The 16,936-nt window shown below is 45.7% G+C and overlaps 1 protein-coding gene and 1 long non-coding RNA gene across 2 annotated transcripts in view; both read right to left on the reverse strand.

The window, feature by feature from the left end:
- Positions 1–901: 901 nt before the first annotated feature.
- LOC124279699 (ubiquitin conjugation factor E4 B-like) overlaps positions 902–16,936 on the reverse strand; it is a 46,664-nt gene continuing 30,629 nt past the window's right edge. Inside the window, exons 15-24 of the mRNA XM_046715538.1 lie at positions 13,107–13,234; positions 12,571–12,669; positions 11,915–12,150; positions 5,881–6,007; positions 5,042–5,186; positions 4,512–4,646; positions 3,710–3,901; positions 2,838–3,012; positions 2,421–2,567; positions 902–1,818 (exon numbers count right to left, since the gene is read on the reverse strand). Coding sequence (XP_046571494.1) covers positions 1,757–1,818; positions 2,421–2,567; positions 2,838–3,012; positions 3,710–3,901; positions 4,512–4,646; positions 5,042–5,186; positions 5,881–6,007; positions 11,915–12,150; positions 12,571–12,669; positions 13,107–13,234 — 1,446 coding nt within the window. The 3' untranslated portion in view covers positions 902–1,756. The remainder of the gene's footprint in view (positions 1,819–2,420; positions 2,568–2,837; positions 3,013–3,709; positions 3,902–4,511; positions 4,647–5,041; positions 5,187–5,880; positions 6,008–11,914; positions 12,151–12,570; positions 12,670–13,106; positions 13,235–16,936) is intronic.
- Positions 15,301–16,023, reverse strand: LOC124279702. Its single transcript, XR_006899456.1, has 3 exons — positions 15,917–16,023; positions 15,574–15,768; positions 15,301–15,527 (listed from the first exon to the last, which is right to left on the reverse strand). It is a non-coding gene; the product is annotated as an uncharacterized LOC124279702 (long non-coding RNA).

The raw sequence follows: 16,936 nt of genomic DNA on the forward strand, positions 1-16,936 counted from the left end.
AATGTTGCAGGACATTACAGGTTCATTTGTACCTAGTCAGTTATCAGTGTTTCAAAAGGGATCAGAAAGACTCAACAGTCTAAGAATGTTTCACTCCCACAATAATGCAGAGGTGAGGTGAAATTGTTTAACATCGTACCTAGCTCACATGACTACGTGTGTGTGTGTATGTGCGGCTGCTTGTACTAGCCCAGACTGAAGCTGGTTTTATAGAACTAGCCCACTGAGATACCATGCTGCAGTTAAGCATGAATACCCCTTTCAGACACATTATACTCCGAGCCGACCAGTCCTTGTTGTACCATTAGTGCTGAGCCCCATATTTCAATGTCTTTTGGTCTGACGCTCCGGGGATCGAACCTACGACCTTGCGCTCTCCCACGATAATGTTGGGTCTGAACTATCAAGTTATCAAGAGCGGAGGCAAGCAAAGTCAGGCGCAAAGCAAGCCAATTTTTTCGTGTAAGCCCGATAGGTTGCAAAGCTTTATATTTAGATTGTATTGAGGGCTTGCCCAACCCTTTTAGCAACAATCATGCGTAAGCCCAGGCTCTTTTTTACAATGGTACCTCCGCCCCTGAAAGTATGTATCTACCTATTTCATTAAGGTAACCTGCATGGGAAGCTGATCACAGTGACGAACAAAATGGACTGGGAGGAACAAGATGGGGTGGGAGGAACAAGATGGGGTGGGAGGAACAAGATGGGGTGGGAGGAACAAGATGGGGTGGGAGGAACAAGATGGGGTGGGAGGTCAAGTTTGGTGACTTGTTGGATTGCCTGTCCTACTCATAGCATCCACATCAGTGTTTTCATAAACCATCATATAGGTCGAGTATTGCTGTAGAACAAATTTACACATTTTCAGGGGATCAACACAAAGAATTAACAAACTTTATAATTACTGGGAAATGTCTTTACTATCATACCTGTGGTACAAACTCAGATGCTGACAATTTCCTGATAGCTGCAACACGTTCACAAAATATTTATAAATTATCAGTCATAAATATCATACACAAACATTGTTTTAGTTTCTTCAGATAAAGCTGTCTACAAAAAAGAATCTTTTGACCTAAAAGTTAGAAATAGTGCCAGTCACACATTTCACCTAATGAAAGGACCGAACTTAGTGTGTAATGTGTCAACTCTAGGATGAGTGATTTGTTTTCTTTTCTTGACATATGACACAACGCACTGGACAAACATTATGACACATACATATACTGAAACATGTTTTTTGAGGCATTAACTTGAGGCATAATTTCGTCAATAATATAACTGCCTTGAATACATTTAAATAGTTGTGTTTTTCCAGCAACATAATGTCCTTTAATCAATCGCATTTATATTAACCACAAAGTGGAAATATAAATGAATACATTGCTGTTAATAAAATTGCTTTTAATGATAAAAACAAGCAAGTTCATTTTTTTCTTGTTTTGCAAAGAATGATATTGATTATTGATATTTAACACATAAAAATGCAGAATCACAAATAAAGATCTACTTCTTGGACTTTTATAAATGCATGTCCTACAATGCCACTTTTCATTGATTGTTTACAAGTGTTGACAGTCTGTGGTTTCTGAAGATCACCCTGTGCAAATGTCAATTATGAATGAAAAGACAGTTCCCTAAACATTTCATTGAGTTAGGAAACAGCTTTCATTGGAGTCAATGACAAGTTCAGTGTTCCTCAGGGTCGCCATGGCAACATAATCCTTGTTCACAAATGTGTGTTGCCTTTGTTGGTTCACTTTGAGGAGCCTCTCTTGGACTTTTTCCATTCTTCTATTTTCTTCTTCAGTTCAAGGTCTGCAAGTAAAAACATGGAATTTGGATATTGGACTAGCTGAGGTACTAGATAAGTCAGTAAACCAGGTACTGGAGGTCTAGTTGCCTGTGGATAAGTTGGACATATTGCTGCAACAATAACTGAATACCTTAGTATCGCACATATATATTCTATAGAGAGTAGAGGGTTGATCGAAAATCAACTGTGTACATTTTAGAGACCAGGGCAGGCTGATGACGATGTTTATTGAGAATGTGAATGACTCCCCCTAAAATTATGTACAAAGTAAGTGACACCCTGCATGTTATGTACAAAATCAATGATCCCCATCATTTTTAAGCATAATTTTTTAATATTTTTATGTACAAAATTGCTGATCCCCCTAAAACGTGTACAAATTGATTACACCCTCCAACCCACCCCTTTACCTCCCCAGAACAAAATGAGTGATCCCCCCCTCTTAACATCATCATCACCACCCCAAGCCATAAATTATAAATGGTCCCTCCCTTAGATAACACTACATGTGTCAAACATTTCATCAGTTGTCGTCACCATCAACCATTACATATCTGCCATGGCCAGTGTGATCCAATGCTGGAGACCCTGTGGCTGGACCCACCTGGTGTGAGCTGCTCCTCGGTGAGGGGCTGTCTGTTGAAGGGGTCAGTCTGTGAGTTGAGGAGGTGGCGGATGATGATAGGTCGGTCCATGATGTGACCACTGGGCAGTAATACTGGGTCTTCCATCAGCGTGTCCATCAGTGGGTCTACAACAACCAGCACATTAACTCTCCAAACTAGAACAACATAACTTCAACTTCATAACTCAGTTTAAAATGCCTGTACTTGCCAATACCATAATCTCACCTTTAGTTTATAACTTCAGAGAATGATCACAAATCAACCTGTCACATTATATAAATATTAAGAGGAGTAAAACACCTTGGTCATAACACACTCCACCATGAAAGGGTCAATGCTGGCGTGAACAGGAAATACAGATATTTATATCAGATTCTTCAAGATATTCCTGATACCTTTAAATTCATCTGGTATGTCACCATAGTCTAATTCAGCTTTTGTTTTCTGTGCTACAATATCATCCACAGCGTTCTGGAGCTGACGGAACTTGGCAATCTCCGCCTCTGTCTTTATACAAGCTTTGATCATCCGTAATACGGCATCTTCGAACAGTTCCTTTCTGTAGGATCTCTGAAATAGAAGCAGGCATAATAATAAGGACATTTGTAATGTGCTGAATTCCGTACCACGGAGGGGCATGCTCAGAGTGCTTCAATCGGATTATTAATACGCCGGATAACCCAAGCTGCCTGTAAGGCGTTAGAAAGTTAATAGTCACATGACTTATCCCATCGGGTACCTATTTTCTGCAGGGTGAACAGAGGCAACTTTGAACAAACTCATTTGCCTAAGGTGACACCACATGCATCACATGTGCTTCGTTGTGGGGCGGGGTGGTGGGGTAGCCTAGTGGTTAAAGCGTTGGCTCGTCACGCCAAAGACCCGGGTTCGATTCCCCACATGGGCACAATGTGTTAAGCCCATTTCTGGTGTCCCCCGCCGTGATATTGCTGGAATATTGCTAAAAGCGGCGTAAAACTAAACTCAGTCAGTCAGTCGTTGTGGGGCAGGACTGAAGTCCTAGAAACCCTCAGGAGTCAAGCTGCCAAACACGGTTACCCATGCAAGGACTCTCCGCGCTCAACGTTGCTTAACTTCACCTAATTTGTGACCTGAGCTCTATGCACAGGACCACACACCACCACATAACCATCTGAGATGTCTGGATGTCAGTCAATAACAGAATGAAGGATGATTGGTAACAGAATCACTGATTTAATGTTAACATTTAGTTCCAGTTCCATCTCTAAAGTCTGCGATCACACACCTCATCATTGGCTATAGCCTTTGCAAAGTCTTCACAGTCCAGGTGCAGGTAGATGTCAGTCAGGCTGTTGAGCAGTTTCTTGGGCTCCCAGCCATACTTCTCCTGGTTCTTCACCTTCAGATTCTTACACTTGGCGCCACATAGCTGCTGGAGGTTAAAGTTCAACATTGCTGCTAGTCGGTCTGCTAATTCCTGAAACAGACAATAACCAAGTTAGTACTAGTCCCTCCAGTTAGTGCTTGTCTCCTGATTCCATGGTGTCAAGACAGAACAAGAAGGCAGGGTCATCAATATCCCCGGCCCCCCCACAGTTCCTGCTTTTTCACTCCACCACAACATTCATGTCCTGAAAACACATAACGTGCACTATGTCAAGAAAAGTGAGTGAGTGAGTGAGTGAGTTTGGTTTTACGCCGCTTTTAGCAATATTCCAGCAACATCATGGCGGGGGACACCAGAAATGGGATTCACACAATGTACCCATGTGGGGATTCAAACCTTGGTCTTCGGTGTGACGAGGCAACGCTTTAACCACTAGGCTACCCCACTGCCTAAGTCAAGAAAAGCATAACAATGGCTGAAACAAATTGTAGCACTGTTTCCTGTTCTCAAAGTCCATCAAGGCATTCATGTCCTGAAAACACATAGGAAATTCAGTTTCCCTATCTATAACGGTTTCTGAGAAAATCTGTCCCCATCATCTCGGACGGAGCTCAAACCTATATCCCCCTCACTTCGTGGCGGGAGATAATAAATGTCCTCATCTCATACTGCTATATCAGAGAGAAGGTGACCAACTTACCGGTATAAGGAAAGGGCTCTGTATTTTTTCTGTGAGATAGTGGAACATGTCAACCGTCTCTGTGGCAAGTGTTAGATACGACCGACACTGGCGCTCATCCATAGCGAGCTGTCTTTGCCGAGATTGCTGTTGATCCTGAAAAATATCATAAAATGTTTCAAAGAAAGAAAGAGAGATGTGTAAGTACATTAGCTAAGATATACAGGGAAAGGTTTCAGATAGAGGAAAGGGATTGGATGAAAACCTTGGCCAAAAAGGGTAAAGATGTTTGAGGGGTCGGTAGAGAGAAGTGTGAGGGCAAGGGTACAGATATTGGAAAGTAATGGTAGAGATATTGAGGGTGAGGGTAGACATGTTTGAGGGCAAGGGGAGAGATGTTTGGGGGTGAGGCTAGATAGATATTTGAGGGTGTCGGTAGAGATGTTTTTAGGGTGATGATAGGGAGAGGTTTAAGGTCCAGGAATGAAAAGTGATTAATATGTTGATTGAGATGCTTGAGAGTGTTTACTAAGCATGGAAATGCTTCGAACCTTTGGCTGAGCATCCCACTGAGACTTGTTGTCCATGAGCTCCTGGACTTCATGGATTCTCTTCAGACAGTCCAAACTCTCGTCCAGCAAGAATGTGGTGTCATTCATCAACATATTAACAAACTTTACAAAGTGCTTGCTATTACTGAAACACAAAAATCAATAGGAGATTGTACCAAAAGGGTTAGAGCGTACATACTCACACTTTATGTTAACATCACTGACTGAAATGACATAAACTGTTTCTATTTTCACTTACATGACGAATGCTGAATAAAAGTATCAAGGAATACTTCACTGTCTGTTCCACCGACTTTTGCAAAAAAGGTTCAGCAGCAACTATTAGTAATATAACATATAGATTATACTGTGGGGATGTCATCGTGATAGATGTATTAAGAGATGCATCACGATGGATTAGAGAATGGCCGGCCAACTTTCCAAAATTCATGACACACATTCCTATTGACATTTTCAGAATGAGCTCACAGACTCTACTTCTAGAAATGACTCCAACTGGAATCAAGAGTTAGTCCAATCTGACCCTTCCTGTTCCCAATACACCTCCTGAGGACCTGTGAAGATCCAGTCTAGAATTGGTCTTCAGTAACCAATGCTTGTCGTAAGAGGCAACTAACGGGATCGGGTGGTCAGGCTTGCTGACTTGGTCGACACGTCATTGGTTCCCAATTGCGCAGATCGATGCTCATGCTCTTGATCTGGATTGTCTGGTCCAGACTTGATTATTTACAGACTGCCGCCATATAGCTGGACTATTGCTGAGTGCGGCGTTAAACAACCAGCCAACCAAGCAACACCTTCTGATTTGATTGTCTTACTTTGCCTCTTCCACAAGTCGTGACTGATGGGCGGGCATGCCCCACATGGTTTTGAAGATGATGCTCAGATGGTACCGGATGGTGAACTTGTCGTAAAATTCACTACTGGCACCGGTTGTTTCAATTTCTGCAACAAAATTCATTGTGTTACATGATGTTCACTAAGCACAGTAATGACCACACACTGTACTCAAATTACTTCAGGCACATTGTTTCTGTCTTTGAATCAACAGTTCTCATTTGGCAATCATTTTCCAATAACCATTCAGTTTGTTATTACCTGTTCGATCACCTGAATTTGCTGAAGGAACACAATTTAAAATTTGACTATGCCAAATATTTCATTAACCTTACACATGAAATATGTAATTTTTATGATAAAATTATTATTTTTATACTTATCCTGACTCATGATTATTGCTTATCTCCCTTCTCCTTCAACGGTCAAGTGGAAACCCTGAATCCTATTCAAATTCACTGAAGCGTCCATACAATCACTCACCCTGAGTTACCTCCCTTATTCCCACCAAAACCGGTCCCACGTGACCTGAGACTAGCTCTTATCACTCTCTCCGTAATATGCCCGCATTGCAACTTACAGTGAAGAACCGTAATGCTGAGAGTGGGGACGGTCAGGAGGGCTTACCTCATGAGTCGGGATAAATATAAATATAATAATTATATCATACCAATTACATATTTTTCCTTATCCTGACTCATGATTATTGCTTATGAAATCCGACAGAATAGGTGGTGGGTGAGCCACCTGACGGGATTCGCTGTGGCTGTCTATATATAGTCGGAACGCTTACCCCCTGTAAAATCCTGTTGTTGCCTTCCCTTGTGAATTCGTCATATAGGGGGGACAACCTACTCTTAATTGAATAAGAGAAGTAAAGCTTATAGATTTCCGTGGTTTTAGATAATATAGTATTTTAGATATTCCAAACGATCCATATGTTAAGGTAAGGACTATTACCGAAACTGGTATCGCAACCCATAAGTTAAGTAAGGACTATTACTTATCAAGGTTTATATCACTCATGTTCTGACTTCTCAAGTAAGTCAGGTGGGCATGGACTCTGCTGGTGGCAATGGGACAGTTGCCTAGCATCTACAAGTCAGCATGATTTGGGTGAGTTCTCAATGTCTGGTTGGATTTGTGAGTTGTTGAGCCACTACTAGTGGTCCGAACTGGTGAATGTCTGATACATCCTCTGTCGCAATATCTCATAGATAGTGACTAGCAAACACCGTGTCAGATCTCCAAAAACAGCCTTCCATGATCGATGATAACGAGCAATTCCCATGTAGTGCGAGTGTTGATGCTAATGGTCTTATTTTCGTGTGGATAACATGCTGTAGGCGGCGGTAATCCTGCTGTTTTGTTGGCTCTCAAAAAAACTGCTCTAATCCAAAAGGATATTGTGGTTCGTGAGACCTCAATCGATGTAGCAGGTGATAATGGGATGAAGAGACATTCAAACTTTCTCGTTCTTGTCGTAGTTCGTTGTAAGTAGATTCTTAAAGCTCTTACTGGACATAAGGATAAATCCTCTCTGTCTTGATGTCCATGGACTGCTGCATGCTCTCCTGTGTCGAACCTCGTTTGTGCGAAGTCAAGAGCATGTATTTCCGACATTCTAGCTGCTGTAGCTAAAGCAAGGAGAAACATCATTTTTTGGAGTCAGTAACTCAAAAGTTGCGTCTTGTAAAGGCTCATAATATCCTCACTTGTGAGATGTTGTAGCACTATATTGAGGTCCCATGCTGGAGCTCTAAATTTCCGTTGTTGATCCTCTAGTTTAAATGATCTCAATAATGCTACTAGTTCAGGAACTTTGGTGAGTTTAACTCCCGAGTTCATGGTAATCACAGAACTGATTGCTGCTGAGTATGTTGAAAGTGTTGATCCTTTCAAATGTTTGATTGATCTGAGATGGCAGAGATATTCTGCTACTTGCGGATGTGTTGCTTCCGCTGCCGTGAATCGTTTGCTTGTAGCAAATTGATCAAAATTCCTCCATTTATCATCATACAGATTACGGGTTGATCGTCTTAAGGCCAGTGTAACTGCCTTAGCAGCTCTCGTGGAATAACCTCTTTTCTTGAAACAATGTATGATACGCTCCATACGTGTAGTCTGAGATTCTTTGGATTCCCGTGCAGTTGTTTTGTGTGAGGATGAATCAGTAGGTTTGGCCAATCTGGAAGTTTTAGTATTGGCTCCCCCTAATAAGCTTATTAGGTCTGGAAACCATGTTCTCGCTGGCCAGTAAGGCGCGACCAAAATTAGTTGTAGGATTTTGGTCTGAGCAATCTTGTGGTATTAGTATCGGTGGAGGAAATGCGTACGCATTTAGACCTTCCCATGATATGGCGAGGGCGTCTGTTGCCCATGCTTGTGGATCTGGTACTGGCAAGACAAATGTTACAATCTGATGATTGAATCGTGTTGCAGAGAGGTCTATGAGAGGGCAACCGTGTTCTCTCGTTATCAGTAGAAATGCTTCAAGTGTTGAGGAAGGCTTATGGGTTGTAGATTTTTCAGATGTGGTGTTAAGAACCGCTGAATTCGAAGTAGTTGTAACCCTTCCTCTGCGGTTAGGGATTGAGCTGACGTTAGGAGGCCCAATAATCTCTGCCACTCTCTTATCAGAAGAGGTTCGTTCAAGGCAGTGTGTAGACATTTTTGCATATTCTCCAATCGTTCCTGTGGGACTACAATTCAATTTTCTCTGGTGAGAAACTTGATTCCCAGGAATTGTAATTCCTGTGACGGACATAGTTCTGATTTCCTCCTGTTGACTAACCATCCTAGTTGAGTTAGTAGTTGAATTGTCAATTCTAACTGAAGTTTGAGTTGATTTGCTGACGGGTGTGCCTGAATGCCATCGTCTAGATAGAAGGCATTGCGAACCTCAAACGCCACAATTGGTTTTGTGACACGTGTAAATAGCCACGGGGCCGCGGAAATTCCAAAGGGAGTACTTTCCATTGATTGTGCTTCGCTTGATATAAGAATCCTAGGTATTTCCTTGATTCTGGATGTATGGGGATGTGTAGGTACACATCCTGCAAATCTATGCTGGCTAGATAGTCGTTGGGTCTTATTAAGTGTCTCAGTTGAGGTAGATGAAGCATCTTGAACTTCTGTGGTTTCAGTAGAAAGTCTAGGTTAAATCGTATCATATTGTATATGAGACGGAACTTCTCTGTGGAGTTATTTTTGGGTACTAGAAATATCGGGGAATAAAATTGGTGTGAGACTGTTTTCTTCTATAATCTCTACTGCAATCTTTGTCAGTAGTGAGCTGATGGAGTCTGATAGCTTGATACATTGCTGGTTTGAATAATGGTGAGAGGTGGTCTCGCCTTGAGTTGAATTCTGTAGCCTTCGTGTAAGACTTGTACCACAAAGTTGTCTTGTAGTATTTCCCAATTTTTCCAGTACAAATTTAGTCGTCCCCCCACTGATGTGGGCTTCACTGGAACGACTGGAGGAGGGACGATCCAGTCTGTCCGCAGCTGATTTTCATTGACATGTTGAACGGGAGGATCCTGATGAGCGACCTCTCCCCGATCGTCCTCTTGAGTTGTCATATGTTGGACGAAAATTAGTTGTTTTGCCTCTTTGAGCTCCGGTAGCTCTCTTTTCTGTGGCCTTTTGTATGCCTGGGAACTTTGTACAAAATTGTCCTCTTCGTGACGATTGTCGATACATGTTATTCATTGTCTGCATTGATCTGATGAGCATCTGATCTCTGTTGTCCTGACATACTTCCCGTGATGTCGATCTTATACTTCCATCAAATAATGTGGATGCAGCCCATGGTTGTCGTAGAAGCGCCTTAATATGAAAATCTGGCCAATTGCAAGATGCGAGTAATCCTTGACGACGAAGTGGGGTTAGTCCTGCTGATGTTGATGCCAAATTATCAGACATAAATTCCCGATCCTTCTTTTGTAAGACCAACGCTGACAATACCATCCTTTCTGTTTCTGTTTTCAGATTCTGGAAGTTGTTGATTAGAGCCTCATTTATGGCTCTAGATCTGGCAAGTCCAAAGAACGTACGCCTTGTCGTCGTGTCTCAGTTGGCCAGCTTCCTGTCTTCTACTTTATAGTTGTGTGATTAAGATTCATTGATGAGATAATAATCATCGTCAATCTCTGGTGCCCTGAAGAATGGTTCCATACTATGTAGTGGAAATTTCCTTGCATTAAATGAGTGTCTCCTTCTGAAATGGGTGTCTCCTCCTGAGTACTCTCATTTGTAGCCTGTGTAATCGTCTTTTGATTATCTGATGATGAACGTGTTGCATAGCCAAAACTACTTGGCGTGTAATACTGGCTACAAAATCCTGATCTACCGGTGTATTCGGTGAACCAGTCGGGTTTGCGAAAGGTTAATTTATATCTCTCTGCTGATGTGTTGAAACTCTCTGTTGTTGAGGGTTCGTGAACCCTCCATCCGGCTGAGGGTTCGCGAACCCTCCATTTTGATGAGGATTCGCGAACCCCCTGTCAGATGAAAAATTACTTTCTGTCTGTAGTGCAACAGTTGTCTGATTTGACGCACTTTTCTTAGTTCTCGTAGAAGTTAAATGATCAGTAGACGTAGTCTGTGATGTTTGAGACGATCCATTCTGATTGTCTGTAGAAGGGTTTATAACCCCTGACGACATGCTGGGAGGGTTCGTAAACCCTGTAGTATTCGACGATCTATGCTGGGATGAATGTTTCTTCCTCGACGACGATGATGATTTTGATGTATGTTGTTGCGAACCTGAGTTCGCTAACTCTCTCGGAGTACTAGTAGATGTAGTCTGAGATGAAGTCAAGATGATCTGCGGTTCTAAAACTGGTGGTGATCTGTCAAGTTGAGATATGGCAATGCCATAGGTGTATCTGATGATCTAGTAGATATAGATGATGTAGATCTCGTAGTTGTAGATTTTGCAGACAATCTAGATGATCGTTTCTTCCTCGCTAGGCATTATAGTTCAGTCTCCTCTGTCGGAGGTGACTTTCTCTTGGAAGTAGACTGCGTAGCTGTTGCTGGAAGCGTGACAGAAACGGGAGAAATCCCTGGGGAATTCTCCTTATTGTGTTGTGACATTTTAGTACCAATTGTAAGAGAACTACCCCTTACAGCTGACTGCGTAAGCAGGCTGATAAATATTTAGTAAATAATTGTGTTGATAAATTAATGCAATATTGACACCGTGAATCAAAAGAACAAGTATGAAGGCAATAAGAGGAGCAAACTGGATGTGGATCGAACGCAGATAGCCTCAATCTCCATTGCTGACATGCCACCATTGAACAACACCTCACCTGCAACGAAGTGAAAAATGCGTAACTTTAGTAGAATTTTACATAATAATATACATATGGATACAACTAATATGGATCTAAATACAATCTGCGGCCACAATTTATAAGGTCGAAATGAAAGTATATCTGCCGCAAATAGGACCCGTCAGGACCACCCGACCGTCGGCGAGGGCGATGAAGGAGAGAGTGAGAAGAGCTAGTCTCAGGTCACGTCGGACCGGTTTTGGCGGGAATAAGGGAGGTAACTCAGGGTGAGTGATTGTACGTACGCTTCAGTGAATTTGAATAGGATTCAGGGTTTCCACTTGACCGTCGAAGGAGAAGGGAAATAAGCAATAATCATAAGTCAGGATAAGGAAAAATAAGGTCACATCACCTTAACCTGGGCCCCGTTTCACAACGCTCTCGTAAGCCTAAGATCTCATAACTTTTCTCGTAGCATTAGTACCTCATATGTTACAGTATAGGAGGCACGAATGCTACGAGAAAAGTTACGAGATCTTAGGCTTACAAGAGCTTTGTGAAACGGGGCCCAGAGCCCCAAATCTACAGATCACATCACCTTAACCTGAACCACAAAACTACAGGTCACTCAGTCCTACACAGAACCCTAAATCTACAGATCACATAGCTCCAGACTTTCCCATGCTATTCCACTGGAAATGCTGCCCCACACCAGGTGTCCCTCACTGACCTGTGTAGAACTGCATGAGAGCTGGAGACAGGAACTCCAGGGCTAGAGGGTGCAGCAGCAAGGCCTCATTGAGCTTCTCTGCCTTGGGTTGCACAGTGGGCTGCAGGACGAACATCACCTCCACCAACTTGGCCACCAGGTAAGGGTTGCTGATGTACGACCCGTTACACACCAGCACTATTAGGAGCTGCAGGATCTTGGTTGTTGCTGGGTCATCCAGGATCTGGGGATTGTACCTGCCACACAGACACACACGTCTTAGTTACCTGTAGAGGCCACGTACACCTAAACACCTTCTTTATGTGGACTTGCTTTCATCTGACATTGCAGTTTAATAGTAAGCATATACTACTGACATTTATTATATAATTGTCAGTAAGATAATCAAATCTATTATTGAAGTTTATCCCCTGTATCTGCTGTCTGACAATATACTGATATCACTCTCAAGCCTGTGTAAGTGACGGTCACATGTAACATCAGGCCTCACTATGGCTTGAAGAGACACATGGATCCATGTCATGAAAAATAGTGCAAACCATACAAGTTAAAAACCTGCATTTATATGAAAGATGCTCTAATTTCTTGTGTGTATTTTGACATAATGAGGTAAAACATCCCACAGGTTGTATAGTGAGAGCAGCAGGGTGACCTACTGGAGCACGAAGAGCAGGAAGTCGGCTATGTCCTCCACGTAGTACTCAGGTAAGGCTGAGAATTGCATAGGAACGTCTGTAGGCAGTGGAAGGCGAGTCCTGCAGCAACATACCAGACACTGGTTACAACTATACACCAACCACATGTTCCACTCACGACTTACTGCTACAAGGACATCAAAACAAGCAACATCATAACATCAACAGATTAGATATACCTCTTGTCCAAGTACAAGTTCCATTAAATACTACTGTGTTTCAGTATAGCTAACATAATGTGGATGGAAATGCCTAAGTGAAGCATAACCCATTCGGAAGGGTAATGCTGACAAAGCAGATCCTGTCAGCTAAGGGACATAACTCTGCATTGCAAGAGACAGAACCTTACAGCAGTTGTTCACTCTGAACATGTAACTTACTTTGTGACATGTGATGAACAAATCTGAATATGCCATAAAAACTGCTTAAATATGAGCTACAGCCATGAAACTGAAAATTCATCAGATAAGCTGTTACAAATGCAAAACCCAATTTACCCCTGGTGTTTTGGATCTGCTGCCTTGATGACAAACTCAGCAACCAGGGTGTAGAACTGGAGACACTTCCGCAACATGTTGGCATCTAACACCCCAGCATCTGCACACAGCTTGCTCTTCTGTAGCCTCTGAAAATATCAACTATAGATATTTAAAAGAAGCATTTTTTCCATGAAACATCATCTTAAAGGTTTTATACTTTCACAAACTCAGGGTTAGGGCAGGCTTGTCCACAAAAGGCTAGTCCATGAAGAGTACAAAGATGATTTGGTACAGCTGATTATTGAGCATCCAGCTGATATTGAGCATCCAGCTGATTATTGAGCATCCACCTGACATTGCAGCCCTCGCCCACCTGGACCAATCGAGCTGACATTGCAGCCCTCGCCCACCTGGACCCACCCAGCTGACATTGCAGCCCTCACCCACCTGGACCCATCCAGCTGACATTGCAGCCCTCACCCACCTGGACCCATCAAGCTGACATTGCAGCCCTCGCCCACCTCAACCCACCCAGCTGACATTGCAGCCCTCATCCACCTGGACCCATCCAACTGACATTGCAGCCCTCACCCACCTGGACCCATCAAGCTGACATTGCAGCCCTCGCCCACCTCAACCCACCCAGCTGACACTGCAGCCCTCACCCACCTCAACCCACCCAGCTGACATTGCAGCCCTCGCCCACCTGGACCCATCCAGCTGACATTGCAGACCTCACCCACTTGGACCCACCCAACTGACATTGCAGCCCTCGCCCACCTGGACCCACCCAGCTGACATTGCAGACCTCACCCACTTGGACCCACCCAACTGACATTGCAGCCCTCGCCCACCTGGACCCACCCAGCTGACATTGCAGCCCTCGCCCACCTGGACCCATCCAGCTGACATTGCAGACCTCACCCACTTGGACCCACCCAACTGACATTGCAGCCCTCGCCCACCTCAACCCACCCAGCTGACATTGCAGCCCTCGCCCACCTGGAACCATCCAGCTGACATTGCAGACCTCACCCACTTGGACCCACCCAACTGACATTGCAGCCCTCGCCCACCTGGACCCACCCAGCTGACATTGCAGCCCTCATCCACCTGGACCCACCCAGCTGACATTGCAGCCCTCACCCACCTTGACCCACCCACCTAACATTGCAGCCCTCGCCCACCTGGACCCACCCACCTAACATTGCAGCCCTCGCCCACCTGGACCCACCCACCTAACATTGCAGTCCTCGCCCACCTGGACCCAACATAACTAATATCACCCATCAGGATCCCACCTTTCTCAGAATGAAGCCCTCACCAACTTGTACCACACCTAAGAGAGCAGCCCTCACCCATTGGGACCCACCCAGCTGAAAATGCTGCCCTCGCCCACCTGGGCCCACCCAGCTGACATTGCTGCCCTCACCTACCAGCGCCCCAACTTTTCCACCTGCAAACACCTACCTGGACAACACCCTTACATACCTGGTCACACCTAGCTTACACTCAGGCTTCACTCACCTGGGCCCTCCTAGCTGACACAGCAGCCCTCACACACCTGATCACACCTAGCTTACACTCCAGCCTCACTCATCTGGGCCCTCACCTGGTCCCTCCTAGCTGACATAGCAGCCATCACACACCTGGTCACACCTAGCTTACACTCCAGACTCACTCACCTGGTCCCCCCTAGCTGACATAGCAGCCCTCACACACCTGGTCACACCTAGCTTACACTCCAGCCTCACTCATCTGGTCCCTCCTAGCTGACATAGCAGCCATCACACACCTGGTCACACCTAGCTTACACTCCAGCCTCACTCACCTGGTCCCCCCTAGCTGACATAGCACCCCTCACACACCTGGTCACACCTAGCTTACACTCCAGCCTCACTCACCTGGTCCCTCCTAGCTGACATAGCAGCCCTCACACACCTGGTCACACCTAGCTTACACTCCAGCCTCACTCACCTGGTCCCCCCTAGCTGACATAGCAGCCCTCACACACCTGGTCATACCTAGCTTACACTCCAGCCTCACTCACCTGGGCCCTCACCTGGTCCCCCCTAGCTGAAATAGCAGCCCTCACACACCTGGTCACACCTAGCTGACACAGCAGCTGTCCCCATCTCGCCCTCTCTACAAGAGACCTCACCCACCTGGACCTCACCTAGCTGACACAGCAGCTGTCCCCATCTCGCCCTATCTACAAGAGACCTCACCCACCTGGACCTCACCTAGCTGACACAGCAGCTGTCCCCATCTCGCCCTATCTACAAGAGACCTCACCCACCTGGACCTCACCTAGCTGACACAGCAGCTGTCCCCATCTCGCCCTATCTACAAGAGACCTCACCCACCTGGACCTCACCTAGCTGACACAGCAGCTGTCCCCATCTCGCCCTATCTACAAGAGACCTCACCCACCTGGACCTGACCTAGCTGACACAGCAGCTGTCCCCACCTCACCCACCTGGACCTCACCTAGCTGACACAGCAGCTGTCCCCATCTCGCCCTATCTACAAGAGACCTCACCCACCTGGACCTCACCTAGCTGACACAGCAGCTGTCCCCATCTCGCCCTATCTACAAGAGACCTCACCCACCTGGACCTCACCTAGCTGACACAGCAGCTGTCCCCATCTCGCCCTATCTACAAGAGACCTCACCCACCTCACCCTAGCTGACACAGCACCTGGCCCTATCTACAAGAGACCTCACCCTCACCCTAGCTGACACAGCAGCTGTCCCCATCTACATCTACAGAGACCTCACCCACCTATCTACAGCAGCTGTCCTCGTCTCCCCCTATCTCACCCACCTGGACCTCACCTAGCTGACACAGCAGCTGTCCCCATCTCGCCCTATCTACAAGAGACCTCACCCACCTGGACCTCACCTAGCTGACACAGCAGCTGTCCCCATCTCCCGCCCTATCTACAAGAGACCTCACCTGGCTGACACAGCAGCTGTCACCATCTAGCCTGACACAGCAGCTGTCCCCATCTCAGCCCTATCTACAAGAGACCTCACCCACCTGGACCTGACCTAGCTGACACAGCAGCTGTCCCCATCTCGCCCTATCTACAAGAGCCCTCACCCACCTGGACCTCACCTAGCTGACACAGCAGCTGTCCCCATCTCGCCCTATCTACAAGAGACCTCACCCACCTGGACCTCACCTAGCTGACACAGCAGCTGTCCCCCATCTAAGCCCTATCTGGAGACCTCACCCACCTGGACCTCACCAGCTGACACAGCAGCTGTCCCCATCTCTATCTACCCTATCTACAAGAGACCCCATCACCCACCTGGACTGGACCTCACCTAGCTGACCTAGCTGTCCCCATCTCGCAGCTGTCCCTCACAAGCCCTATCTAGCAAGAGCTGTCCCCATCTCACCCCTATCTGGACCTCACCCTGGACCTCAGCTGACACAGCAGCTGTCCCCATCTCGCCCTATCTACAGAGACCTCACCCACCTGGACCTCACCTAGCTGACACAGCAGCTGTCCCCATCTCAGCCCTATCTACAAGAGACCTCACCCACCTGGACCTCACCTAGCTGACACAGCAGCTGTCCCCATCTCAAGCCCTATCTACAAGAGAGACCCACCTGGACCTCACCTAGCTGACACAGCAGCTGTCCCCATCTCGCCCTATCTACAAGAGACCTCACCTAGCTGACACAGCAGCTGTCCCCATCTCGCCCTATCTACAAGAGACCTCACCTAGCTGACACAGCAGCTGTCCCCATCTCAGCCCTATCTACAAGAGACCTCACCTAGCTGACACAGCAGCTGTCCCCACAGCTGGGGGAGACCTCACCCTAGCTGACACA

Source organism: Haliotis rubra, unplaced genomic scaffold, assembly GCF_003918875.1.
Source record: "Haliotis rubra isolate DU_JTF1 unplaced genomic scaffold, ASM391887v1 Scf255, whole genome shotgun sequence".
Classification (NCBI taxonomy): Eukaryota; Metazoa; Mollusca; class Gastropoda; order Lepetellida; family Haliotidae; genus Haliotis; species Haliotis rubra.